This window comes from Acinonyx jubatus, chromosome A2 (genome assembly GCF_027475565.1).
Source record: "Acinonyx jubatus isolate Ajub_Pintada_27869175 chromosome A2, VMU_Ajub_asm_v1.0, whole genome shotgun sequence".
Lineage (NCBI taxonomy): Eukaryota > Metazoa > Chordata > Mammalia > Carnivora > Felidae > Acinonyx > Acinonyx jubatus.
The window spans coordinates 154,086,511-154,100,598 of NC_069383.1; the positions used below are offsets into that span (position 1 = coordinate 154,086,511).

Here is a 14,088-nt window from a genome sequence, read left to right on the forward strand (position 1 = left end):
CATTACAGCATCCTACAGAATAGTGTCAGCTGCTCTATTTTTAATATGCTGAAAGGTTATTATGCTGGAGCGTTCTTCTGCTTTTTCCTTCATTCATTCAACACATTTTATGGGTTCATTTATGCTGCTGTGCGTGCATCGAACTCCTGTTTGGGGCTGCAGGGTTTGCATCCAGCCCACGGTCCTGCCCCCTTCCAAAGAATGGACAAGCAGGCTTTCCAGTTCCCCACTAAAAGCAATGCTACAGAAACCCCCTCTGACATGCTCCCCTGTAAATGCCTTTGAGCAATCGCAATAGATGTTCAGGAGCACATGTGCTGGGGCAAGAGTGCGTGCACTCCTCATTTCCACTATTCTGCGCTCTCACAGGCTGTACATGAGGGTTGTGTTCTCTCAAAAACTGATCAACACCGGGGAGTTTCTAACTTGGGGCATTGAGTAGATATACACTGAATTTCCATTGCGTTTCCCTTCCTTTCTCTCTCTGTCCCTCTCTCTCTTTTTTCTTATTAGTATGTTTTATTGGCTCTTACTACACCCTCTGTGAGCTATCTCCTCATACGTTTGCTAAATTCTGTTTTATCCCTTGCTCATTTCTGTATCAAGTTTTCTGCTCTTGTACACGTAATCGGTCTCTTGTTAAATCTAGATTATATTCCCTGGTCCTTTTTTGTACATGAAAATGATTTTTCTCACCTTTCCATCTCCCGTTAACTGGATCCAGTATATCTTGTTGAACAGAAACACATCATGCTGATGTTTTCATGTCTTTCAAAACCACCTCATGTTTGTGCTTCTGAAGTTTGTTTAAGAAGTCCTTCTCCACTCCTACATCAACAGAAGTATTTTCTGACACCTTCTCCTATTACCTTCAGGGCATTGTGTTTCAAATTTAAGTCTTGAATCCACCTGGATTCCACCCGTGTGTATGGCCTTAGGCAGAAATTCAGATTTGCTTTGCTTCATAAAAGGGCCAGTTTTCCCACCATGGACTCCTAAACCATCCATCTTTTCTCTTGGATTTGTGCTCCCACCTGTATCAAGCTTTGAATCACGCTGGGGTACTTTCTGAGGTATGTAGCCAACTTGATCAGTGTCTGTGTCTGCTCCAGGGTCACACCTGAAAATGACAACGATGTGTATGAGGTCTATCATGGGTCTCCACACCTGCCAGGGCATTTCTCTCCTAGTTAACCCATTTTTTTAGAAGACTGGTATGGTTTTGCACTGACTTTATTTTCCAGAAAGAACTTAAGGAAACTTTTATCAAATGTACGTTTGATTCACTGTAGCCGAACATGCAGATATACTGACGATGTAATCATTACCATATTCGCTCATCCACCCGAGAGAGTGGATTGTCCTTCGTGTATTCAGATAGCCATCGACATTTTTACTAATGGTTAACATTTCTGAATCTGGAGGTATTGCTTGTGTTTGATTAGTTCCTAGATATTGTATAACAGAAGTTGTCAAAGTGTGATATGAGGACCCTGGTGTCCCAGAGACCCTTTCTGGGGGACCATCAGGTGCTTACTTTTCCAATGAAGGTGAGGATGTATTTTCATCATATGCTCGACTAAAACAACATGTTGCCACAGGCTGAATGAAGAAGCAGAATGAGCATCAATTGGTCTCCAATCCAAATTTGTTAAAATGTTTTTTAAAGCCACTCTTCTCACTAAATGTTAATTTTGTAAATGTACTTACTTTCCTAAAAACATGTTACTTATATTGACAGTTTGACTTATATTACAGTTTGAACAGGTTGACCTTTCTTTCTTTCCTCTCTCCCACCTTCCCTCCCTACCACCCTTCCTTCTTCCTTCCCTCTTTCCTTCCTTCCTTCCTTCTTTTTTTCTAGGGAGAAGAGAGAGAACATGTGCAAGTGGGGAGTGGGTAGAGGGAGAGAGAGGATATCGTAAGCAGACTCAATGCTCAGTATTGATGCCAACATGGGGTTTGATCTCACGACTGTGAGATCATGACCTGGGCAGAAATCAAGGGTCAGACCATTAACTGACTGAGCCTTCAGGTGTCCCATGAATGTATCCATACTACATATTTTCAGACAATCTCAGTGTTAACTTCTAATATGGTGAAAACGGAGAGTTGTACTGCACCCAAACAGGAACCCATCAGAGTCTCACATTTTCTTGAGTGTTAAGAAATCACCAGACCACAATGTTGGCAAGCCGTGTCTTTACAGTTTGTGTCACCGTTGGGAATGTTATCTTAGTTTTGCTTAAAGCTTATACTTTGAATGATTACTGCTGGAGTAATTCTGTGAGAAATACTGAGTGTTGCGAGCCGATCTTGTCTTCTGCAGACTGTGCTCTCTATTGCTTTGGTACCTTATGTCTTCATTCTTTACTTTTTCTGGGTGAAGGAGCATGTCTCTTTCCTTCCCATCCGTACATACCTTCTTTCTTTTTCTTATTTATAGCACCGCTCATGACTTTCAGTTCCATGCTAAAGAACAGCAGAACCAGTGAGTATCCGGGTCACTTTCCCAATCCTAACATACTGCGTCTATAGTCTCCCCATTTCATATATTGTTGTATACACTCATGATTGTCATGATGGTCACCTTCATTCCCCTTCTGATCTCACCAGATGTAGCACCCGTGCCTGGTCAGAACTATAGCATGGTGACTGAGTTCATCCTCGTGGGATTCTCTAACTTCCCACGGCATCTCCTGCCCACCTTCTTCCTGCTGTACCTGCTCATGTACCTGTTCACGCTGTTGGGGAACCTGCTCATCATGACCACAGTCTGGAGCGAGCGCAGCCTGCACACGCCCATGTACCTCTTCCTGTGCGCCCTGTCCACCTCCGAGATTCTGTTCACCATTGCCGTCACCCCTCGCATGCTGGTTGACATGCTCTTCACCCACCGCACCATCACCTGGACGGCCTGTGCCAGCCAGATGTTTTTCTCCTTCACGTTTGGCTTCACACACTCCTTCCTGCTCATGATCATGGGCTACGACCGCTACGTGGCCATCTGCCACCCCCTGCGCTACAATGTGCTCATGAGCAACCGTGGCTGTGCCCGCCTCGTGTCCTGGTCCTGGGCTGGTGGCTCGATCATGGGGATGATGGTGACCCTGATAGTTTTTCACCTTACCTTCTGTGGGTCTAATGTGATCCACCATTTTGTCTGCCATGTGCTTTCCCTTCTAAAGTTGGCCTGTGGGAAGGAGACATCCTCCGTCACCTTGGGTGTGATCCTGGTGTGTGTCTCAGCTCTGATGGGTTGTTTATTCCTCATCGTCCTCTCCTATGTCTTCATCGTGGCCGCCATATTGCGGATCCCCTCTGCTGAGGGCAGGCACAAGACCTTTTCTACATGTGTGTCCCACCTCACAGTGGTCATTGTGCACTACGGCTTTGCCTCCATTATCTACCTCAAGCCCAAGGGCCCCCATTCTATGGACAGCAACACCCTGATGGCCACCACCTATACAGTCTTCACCCCCTTTCTCAGCCCGATCATTTTCAGCCTCAGGAATAAGGAGCTCAAGAACGCCATAAAGAAAAGCCTCCAGAGAAAATTCAGTCCCTTAAGCTCCTGAAGGCCAGTTGGTGGTGAGGAAATATGATAGCATGGCTGGGGATAATGAGGTCTGTCTCCATAGAGCTTTTGTAAGGATTCATGTATGTGAAAAGACACACATTGATAGATTATGGATATTTGTTGGGTATTTGTTTTTCTCCAATTTGTTTGACCCTGCCTTCCATAGTCTGTAGTGATCATCACCTCTTGCTCTTGACCCCATGTGATGAACTCCTTCCTATATTCTGTCTATGTTGTGTTCTCTACCCTTGGGCTAGTGGGGAGCATCACATGGATGTGTCTGGGCATTGATGCCCATGGTTCTTATTGAATGCACATGCAAGAAAGGTATTTCTCCTTCACCAACATAAGGATAAACAAAAATAGGAAAAACTAGTGCTGCCAGAATTGGGGCTGTTCTAAGCAGGAACTGTGTCCAGTATTGTATATATTATCTTTTAATTATAACAAATGCACAAAATAACATTAACTACTTGTCTCTAAGGGAATGGTTGAACGTTAATGGTTCTTCACTGTCTTTGGAAGGAATAGATCCTAAGAAGGTTACTATGTTGATCAGAGTAGAGTGAAGAATATCAGAATCCGAAGTGAAGTGAGAGAGGGAGGGAGGGGTAGAGAGTGGGTGGAGGAAAGTGTTTAGTCTTTGGGTAATAACGTAAAGTGTGTTTATAGGAAGTTGCTTTCTGACAGCTTATGGAAAGTCTTCTTCCTTTTTCCCCACATTACTTTCCATAAACATCAAGTTCTCATTGCTGTGGTTACTTGAATCTATCTGGGGTATTTGTTGGAAGGCATAGTGCTATCTGAAGATAGAACAAAGAGAGGTCAAGGGTGTACGTACCCCTTTATGCAGAAAAGAATTGTTGGTAGAAGGCACACAACACGTGAAGGAAGGGGTCACATGCAACTTTAAGTCTGTCTGACTCCCATGCTGGGGTTGGGAAACCATATGTCTGAGCATCTGGGGGAGGGGGGGCTCCCATTGGTGTAAATTCTTAGTTAAATTGTGGTCAGATATTTGAGTTGCAGTCAGAAGATGTTTTACAATAATAAACCTAAGGATGTCTGTCACATATGAGGGCCTGTTGTTTGCCAAATACTGTGGGAAGGGTTTCCTATGCATTCACTCTTCTAAGTCTCAAAATAAATTATCCTTTCTCCACATTTAGATATGACCCACATCTATCACTAATCACATTTTTGAAATGCAAAATATACAAATCTGTCCCAGGCCACAGCACCATGGAGGCAGGGAGCAGGAATCAAATACAACGTGCATGTGTGTGCAATTGGTGAACAGGAGCCCCCCTCTCTCAGGTGTCTACAGAGAGAAGTGAGGTCATGACTAGGAGGAGAAGGCTGTCATTAGAAGGAAGAGAACCCTCTCAGGGAAGGAGGGCAGGTGCAGCCCTAGGCACACACCCCTTTCACACAGCCAGAAGGAAACACGGACTCCAGAGGAGTTCATGAGACACTTGTCTCATGAACACTGACAACGAGAGCTTGGCAAAACCGGCTATGGCAGTTTTGGGGTTCCATTCATCATTTACTCATTATCGGTGTTACTGAAAGATGCCCCCACACTCCCCCCCCACCACGGGATGTGCTTCTCCAGAGCCTGTGGCTGCGTTCCCTTACCCAGCAAGAGGGAGTGTGCAGATGAGATGCAGTTAAGATCTGAGACGGGGGATTACCCTCATCACCCAGATGGGCTGCTATAATTGCAAGTGTCCTTATACAAGGGGGCAGGAGGGACCAGAGACAGGGAGCAGTAGGGGATGTGACACCGGAAGGAGGAATTGGAGTAGCTGAGGCAGGAACCACGAGCCAGGGGATGCGTGGTGCCCTCGAAGCTGGGAAAGCAGGAGACACCTCCCTCCCCGGATCCCCCGAAGGATGCAGCCCTGCTCACACCTGGACTCACACCTGGTGACCCTGATTTGGCTTCTGGCCTCCAGCATAGAAGAGGATAGATGTGTGTGGAGTCAGGGCACGAGATTTATATGCTTTGATACAGCAGCCCCAGGAACTGACTCGTGAAATGGCATCCTGACGTTAAATGTTATTGGGTTTCACTTTACAATTAGTTTCAAGCCAGATTCTTAGGCCATTCTTCTTTGTGAAGAAGACCTGGGGCGTTGCGATGGCTCTCGAGAAGTGCTGAGTATCCTTGGAATTCGGTCAACAAAGGTGAAGGAGTCCCGGTAGCCCAGCTGCAGGGTTTGCTCATTGGGGTGTGTTTTGAGGACTCACCTGACCGTGTAGCTGCAGGGGCCCCAGCCCAGGGCCTGGGGTGCGGTGTGCCCTCAACCACCACTATTGGAGCAGGAGCTGGAGGACAGCAGGAATGGTCTCCGTGCTCGACGTGGACCGTGTGACTCAGGAGGGATGCTCACCCTCCTGTGTATTGGGGCCCCTGCGTTATAATTTTAATTACTGGTGTTTTAAGACTTAATTCTGTCACATTATTTAATGTATATACTATGTATTCTATATACATTCATGTACATACATGTATACATATACAAAATTTAATATATACTTATATATGTTTATTTATCCTGTACAAATACACACAAACCACACATATGCTCCTATTCACTACACCAACACAAAATGAAAGAAAAAGAGAAAAACATCAAACACTGTCAGGTCATAAAGGAAATATAGGTACATTCCCAAGTACCAATACCCAAAGCCCCAAATAATCTGATCATTTGGCAATACTACTGGACTTTAATAAGAAAAGGACCCCTCAAAATTCCCAAGTATTTAGAATGTAAATATTGGGTGAACCATTTGACAATGCCAAAGTAACATATTCGTCATTAATCATCTGGCTAAAAGGGAAATTAAGAAATACTTAGAAGTGAATGATAATGCAAACTTGAAATAACAGCTACATGAAATGGATTGTGTCCTGGAATAGAAAAAGGATATTAGTGGAGAGTCGAAAGAATTCTAGTAAGAGCTGTTGTTTGCTATACAGTGTTATATACCAGTGTTCGTGCCCTGGGTCTCATCATTGTCCTGGTTCTGGAAGATCCTGGCATTCAAAGGGGTTGGTGGGGGGAGGGTGAGAGGTTTCTGTATGCTTTTTGCAGCTTTCTCATAAGTCTAAAATTAGTTAATAATAAAACATTACAAAAGAAGGTATCATTCAAAGTTGCACAAAACCTGACAACAGTCTAGGAATTACTTTAAACAAGTACACACAGGAGCTTCATGGAGAACTATGAGACCTTTAACAGACAGGAAACATGACAGATGACCTAACAAAATGGATGAAAGCAAAAGACAATATCAGAAAGATGTTCATTCTTCCCCAAATTTAATCTATACATTCAATGTAATCCTCTCAAAAACATCCAGTTGGACTCTTGAGAAAGAGGATAAACATATTGCAAAATGTTTGTCAAAAATAAGGACCCATGAATAACTGAGTCCATCTGGAAGTGAAGAATGACAGGAGGTGGGGGGAGACTGCACTCTGTAGACATGCGACAGCATCTTGGAAGCAAAGCAGTGTGGGATCAGTGCAAGGACAGACAGTGACCAGTGGTTCTGGAATCAGAGCTCGGAGACAGAGCCATTCATGTATGGTTAAGATCACACCACAAATCATTTGGAAAAAAGGTGAATTGTTTAGGGGATGCTGTTGAGGAAAGTACCTCTCTCTACAAACAAAAACCACAACTAGACTCCCAATACCCCACCAAAAAGAGAATCAAGATAGATTGAAAACGTAATTGTGAAAGATAAAAACATAGCTAATGACAGCAAGTGTAATAGGATCTTTGTGCTCCAAGAACAGGAAACACGTTCCTTAAAAAGAAAAAAGAGCGCAAACCTTCAGTAAAAAAGATCAGTTCTATTACAGGAAATTCTGAATCCTTTTAACAAAGAGCATCATGGATAAAGGTTACAGATGACAGAGAACAGAGAGCTACTTGCTGTATAAGTTCCTGAGCTCTGCCGTTCAACCTACAAGCTAGAGTTAACAAGACGATAGTGCACAATTAAACACTTGTTAAGAACATAGACGCCAATATTGTATTCTCATCATCAAACTCGCTAAGAGACGAGATCTTATTTATCCCCAACACTAAAACAGACGTGATGATCACGTGACCTGATAGACATGCTAGCTATTAGCGTAATGGCAATCGCATTATAATGAATAAACATACCAACTCAACACACGGTACACCTTAAATTCACACAAGTTTATTTGTCAACTAGATTTCAATAAAAAAGAACTTGTTAAGAGGGTAGATGTCCTTTAAAGTTACTAACACACACACACACACACACACACAGAAGGGGGGACATAAGGAATCTTTGGAGGTGGTAGATAACATTTATTACCTTGATTGTGCGGATGGTATCACAATTGAGGCGTATGTCCAAAGTCATCAAAATGTACCCATTAAATATACGCAGCTCTTTGTATATTATGTATACCTCAATCAAGCTGAAAAAAACCCATTGACAAGAGAGTAATATCTAGAATCTACAGTGAGAAAAAAGAGAAATGAGGAAACCAATGAGAAAAAGGACAGGCATCATGATAGAAAGTGGGCAAGAGGGGGGCACAGGTGATCTGCGGTTGAGGAAACGCACTAGGCCAGCAGCAAACAAGGACATGAGCGGCTCATTAGCAAGGAGAGGAATTCGGTTTACCACAGCAACACTCAGGACGCCTGGGTGGCTCAGTAGGGTAAGCATCCTGGTCTTGGTTTCAGCTCAGGTCGTGATCTCATGGTCCGTGAGTTCGAGCCCCGCATTGGGCTCTGCTCTGATGGGGTGGAGCCTGTTTGGGATTCTCTGCCCCTCCCCTGCTCATGCTCGCTCTGTCTGTCTGTCTGTCTGTCTCTCTCTCAATAAATGAATAAACATTAAAAAAAATAATAAAACAGCAGCAATCTGTGAACACAGTGGGTACAGGCTCCCCATCCGCTTGCTAGAGCGGCAAGACTTAGAAATCTGGATCCGCCCTGTGTTGGCCCAGATGTGAGATGAGTAGACTGAAGACGTCCTCACTTGGTGGTTCACGGCCAGATTAAGGGGACACTTGCCCAAGGTCCCGCAAACACTTCTAGATCTCCATCTGAAACTCAGCTCAGCGAGGGGACGTGGTCAAGCCATTCATGGCAGCCTTGCCTGTGATGGCAGACAGTCCGGGGCAGTCAGAGACACCCCCACCCTCACCTGGGGGCAGGGCCAAGTAACATGGGGTGGGCGTGAGCCACGAAGCTCTACACGGCATATAGAAAAAACAAACCTGACAGCCACAGAGCACAGGGGATGGCTCTGAAGCCGCAGCTCTGGTGAAAAATTGGAAAAGAGGTACACACAGGTATGCGTATTTGTATCTGCATCACTGACACATGCATCTCGATGATACATACTAATATATCCATGATACACAATCTGTCATTTACATATATCACTGAGATTTGATGACAAGGCTTCAAATACTTACCTTGGGGCAGGGCTCACCCCCATATCACAGCACTGCTTCTGCCCCCTCACCCAGCCCCCAGAAGGTTGTCCCCAAGTGTTATCTCAGAGCCAAGTCAGCCAATGCTTGGAGGACCCAGGACCCCACCTGGAAAGTGGATGATTAGGCTGGGTGTCAGGATGGGGTCTCTCTCTCATGCAGGAAAGAAGCATTTGGGGGCAGCAGGGGCCTGGGGCGGCCCAGCAATCCCGGGGCACCAGGCTCAGCTCCTCCTGGACCTCATCCCTCAGCCACCATCTCTGGCCCCCACTGCCGGCCTCTGTGTGCCGTGGTCTAGCCCTGGCTCTGGCCTCACGCCCCGTCTGCTGGTGCACTGTGCCCGCTGACCTCCCCTCTCGACTCCACCCTCCTCTGGCTGCCAGACTCCAGCTCCTGACACAGACACACCTTGTGGAGTCATGCCAACCCGGGGTCCAGGGCAATCTCTGCTCTGCAGGCGAGTGCCCCCTCCCCACCTCCTATCCCCACCCCCTTGGGAAGCCCACCCTTTCCTCTCTCTCACAATGTCTGCCTTGGATGCCCTGGTTGCTGCTGCACTGGGGCCAGAAGTGAGCGGGGCAAGAGTGTTACCTCTAAGGGTGCCCTCGCCTGAGGCATATCCCGGGGACCTGGCCCCAGAGCACTGGAAGCCGGATGCGAACTCCTCCATGTCCAAAGAAGGTGGCTGAGGCCCTGGGAATGCCCTTCCTTTCTCTCTCTCCTTCCTTCCTCCCTCCCTCCCTCCCTCCCACTCCCTCTCTTCTTCCCCTCTAGTCATTCCTTCCTTCTCTCATCCTCTCTAGTTCCTTCATCCATTCATCACATCCACTCTGATCTCTAGCTAAGGGACCCACTCTGAATCTCAGGACCTGAAAATAACACTGAAATAACCTGGCACTAAAAAGCCCTCAGTGTGGGGACAGGAAGAGCTGGATGCAGACATATCACATTTTATAAAATGGAACAACACAATTATGACATACTATAATATATAATATACTGTGGTTGCACCAGAACAATATTTATTCAGTAAGTTGAGTGTTGTAGTCAAATAACAAATATTTAATAAACTTCTACTATGTGCCAAATGGGCTTTTCCTTTTGATACTGATTTCAAAGCTTTTTGTTCGGTTTTAAAAATCAGTGCCTCAAAGGAAAGGCATTATAATTTGTGAACTAAATTATACATCTTGCATTTAATTAGCTTAGTAGCTGAAAAACTACTGTTCCAGGACCAAGGGAAAACGTCATATATGTGATGAGATGGTACATTAAAAAAAATAGCAAGAAGTTATTCAAAGCATGAATTTAAAACATACACTAACATTATTACATGTTATATGTGTTATATATGTTATATACACCTATGTACATATACACATCTCTTTGTATATACATCCATCCTAGTGGTTCTGTTTCTCTGGGGAATCCTGAATAATACAAAAAAAAAACCTTAAAAAAGAAAAACAGGCCTGGCAAAAGTGTCACCTTTCTGTCTAAAGAGATGAGTTTGAGATCTACCAATCATTTCCTGGTGGTTTCCCCTTCCCCTTCGTGTCAGTACTTAATCTGCCATTTCACCCCCTGCAACTCAGCTGATTTTGTAATGAAAACTCCAAAACATTTCATGTCAGGATACCATTTCAGGAGTCAGTTTCTGGGGCTGCTGTAACAAAGCATATAAATCTTCTGCCCCGAAACTACAACACCCTCCTCCTCATCTGAACACCCTCTCTTGATGGGTCAGGGAACACAGCCGCAGACTCTGGAGAAGCACATCTTAAGAATGGTGGGGGCATCCGTCAGTAACACCAATAATGAGCAAAATAATGAATGGAACCCCAAAACTGCCATAGCCGGTTTTGCCAAGCTCTCGTCAGTGTTCATGAGACAAAGTGTCTCATGAACTCCTCTGGAGTCCGTGTTTCCCTCTGGCTGTGTGAAAGGGGTGTGTGCTTAGGGCTGCACCTGCCCTCCTTCCCTGAAAGGGGTCTCTTCCCTCTAATGACAGCCTTCTCCTCCCAGTCACGACCTCACTTCTCTCTGTAGACACCTGAGAGAGGCGGGTTCCTGTTCACCAGTTGCACACACATGCACATTGTATTTGATTCCTGCTTCCCGCCTTCAAGGTGGTGTGACCCAGGACAAATTATCTATCACATTTGCATTTTATGCATTTCAAAAATGTGAATAGTAATAGATGTGGGTCATATCTAAATGCAGAGAAAGAATAATTCATTTTGAGACTTAGAAGAGTAAACGTATAGGAAACCCTTCCCACAGCATTTGGCAGACAGCAGGCATTCATATGTGACAGCCATCATAGGTTTATTATTATAAAACACCTTCTGCCTGCCACTCCAATATCTGGCCACAGCTTTGAGTAAGAATTTATACCAATGGAAGACCCCCTCCTGGGTGCTCAGACACATGGTTTCCCAAACCCTTGGCATAAAGGGGGTGCTCACACCCTTGACCTCTCTTTGTCCCATCCTGAGATAGCACTGTGCCCTCTAGCACATCCCACAGATAGATTCAAGTAAACACAGGAATAAGAAATTTATGTTTTATTGCAAGTAATATGGGAAAAAAGGGAAAAAGATTTCCTTAAGATGTCAGAGAGCAACACCTTTTTAACAATCTGTATGTTTTTCTTCAAGCACTGTATCTTCTCTGCTTTCTCTCTCTGTCACTCTGGCTCTCAAACTCTCTTTCTCCACTTTGCATTCTGACATCCTTCACTCAACTCATCTCAACATTAGGAATCATTTAGGGTCTATCACCTCCAAAGAAGGTGGGAACTATAAACATGGAACCATCTCCTTAGAATAAAATAGCGAATGCTCTTTTGTGCATTTGTTATAATTAAAAGATAGTACTTACACAACACTGGACACAGTGCCTGATAACTAAAACCCCAGTGCTGGTGGCATTTATTATTATGCTTACTTTTGTTTATTCCTATGGTGAGGGAAGTTTGAGAAAGTCCTCCCTTGCTTGTCTATTCGAGAAGAACCCTGTGCATCAGTGCCAAGACACATCCGTGTGATGCTCTCCATTGGCCCATACAGAGCTAACACATTCTTAGACAGAGGTAATGGGAAGGAGATCATTGCATGGTATCAAGAAGAAGAGATATTGATCACTAGGGCCTATGCACGAGGGAGGTAAAAAAAATTGGGAAAAACTAATACCTATCCTGCTCCAAAACCGTATGCATCCAACAATACCTAATAAGTATTTCCATATACTGAATTCCTACAACTGTCCCCTGGAGACACTCATTATTCCCAGCCCTTCAATCACATTCCTCACCACTCAACTGGCCATCAGGAGCTTAGAGGAATGAGTTTTCTCTGGATGCTTTTCTTTATAGCGTTCTTGAGCTCCTTGTTCCTGAGGCTGAAAATGATCGGGCTGAGAAAGGGAGTGAAGACTGTATAGGTGGTGGCCATCAGGGTGTTACTGTCCATAGAATGGGGGCCCTTGGGCTTGAGGTAGATAATGGAGGCAAAGCCGTAGTGCACAATGACCACAGTGAGGTGGGACACACATGTGGAGAAAGTCTTGTGCCTTCCTTCAGCAGAGGGGATCCGCAATATGGCGGCCATGATGAAGACATAGGAGAGGACGATGAGGAATAAACAGCCCATCAGAGCTGAGACACACACCAGCATCACAGCCAAGGTGACAGAGGAATTCTCATTCCCACAGGCCAACTTTAGAAGGGAAAACACATGGCAGAAAAAATGGCGGATCATGTTAGATCCACAGAAGGTGAGGTGAAAAACTATCAGGGTCACCATCATCCCCATGATCGAGCCACCAGCCCAGGTCCAGGACACAAGGCGGGCACAGCCACGGTTGCTCATGAGCACATTGTAGCGCAGGGGGTGGCAGATGGCCACGTAGCGGTCGTAGCCCATGATCATGAGCAGGAAGGAGTGTGTGAAGCCGAATGTGAAGGAGAAAAACATCTGGCTGGCACAGGCCGCCCAGGTGATGGTGTGGTGGGTGGAGAGCATGTCAACCAGCATGCGAGGGGTGATGGCAACGGTGAACAGAATCTCGGAGGTGGACAGGGCGCACAGGAAGAGGTACATGGGCGTGTGCAGGCTGCGCTCGCTCCAGACTGTGGCCATGATGAGCAGGTTCCCCAGCAGCGTGAACAGGTACATGAGCAGGTACAGCAGGAAGAAGGTGGGCAGAAGATGCCTTGGGAAGTTAGAGAATCCCACGAGGATGAACTCAGTCATCATGCTATAGTTCTGACCAGCCATGGGTGCTGCATCTGGTGAGATCAGAAAGGGAATGAAGGTTCGTAATTTATCCCATGAATAACAAGGTTGATTCAGCATCAGAAAACCTATCATGTGATCAGTCACAGGAATAAACTAAAATAAATATCATATAATTATATGAATTCAAGCTGCAATCCTGGATTGCTAAAGTTCCATTACTATTTATGGTTTAAAAATTAATACATAATTGTCATAAAGTATTGCACCATTTTAGATATACAGCATAATGGTGATAGATGTATATACCTTAAAAATCTTTTTAAAAGCTTCTTCTCAACATGAAGTCAACGGGGACTTTCTTAGCTTACTGGGAATATATGGCACAAAACTAGCAAATAGTACACGAAGTGGGAGAAATAGATGTATTATTTTAGCATCAGGAAGAAGCCAAGGTTACTCACTGCCTCTGCTGTTCATTAGATGGGAAGTGAAGCTGGCAGTGATGCTTGAGAAAAAGTAAGGAAGGAATATCAGGATTGGAAGGGAATAGACGTGATCATCTACCTAGAAAGGTAAAGGAATGAAGACAACTATATTAGAACAAAGACAGACACACACTGCAGAAGATGAGGTCGACTTCCCAAATTCAGTATTTCCTGTAGAATTATACCCGTAACAATCATGCAAATCCTCCAAAACCTAAACATAGAACTACCCTACATTCCAGCAACTGCACTACTAGGTATTTATCCAATGGATACAAA

At 44.9% G+C, this 14,088-nt stretch overlaps 2 protein-coding genes across 2 annotated transcripts; one reads left to right on the forward strand and one right to left on the reverse strand.

The window, feature by feature from the left end:
- The first annotated feature begins 2,370 nt into the window (after positions 1 to 2,370).
- Positions 2,371 to 3,578, forward strand: LOC128314647 (olfactory receptor 10H3-like). The gene has a single exon (XM_053217765.1). The coding sequence runs from the start codon at positions 2,571 to 2,573 to the stop codon at positions 3,576 to 3,578; it is 1,008 nt and encodes a 335-aa protein (XP_053073740.1). The 5' UTR covers positions 2,371 to 2,570.
- An 8,834-nt stretch (positions 3,579 to 12,412) lies between these two features.
- Positions 12,413 to 13,363, reverse strand: LOC128314648 (olfactory receptor 10H4-like). Its single transcript, XM_053217766.1, has one exon. It carries the CDS (start codon positions 13,361 to 13,363, stop codon positions 12,413 to 12,415), a length of 951 nt encoding a protein of 316 aa, XP_053073741.1.
- Between the last annotated feature and the right edge of the window lie 725 nt (positions 13,364 to 14,088).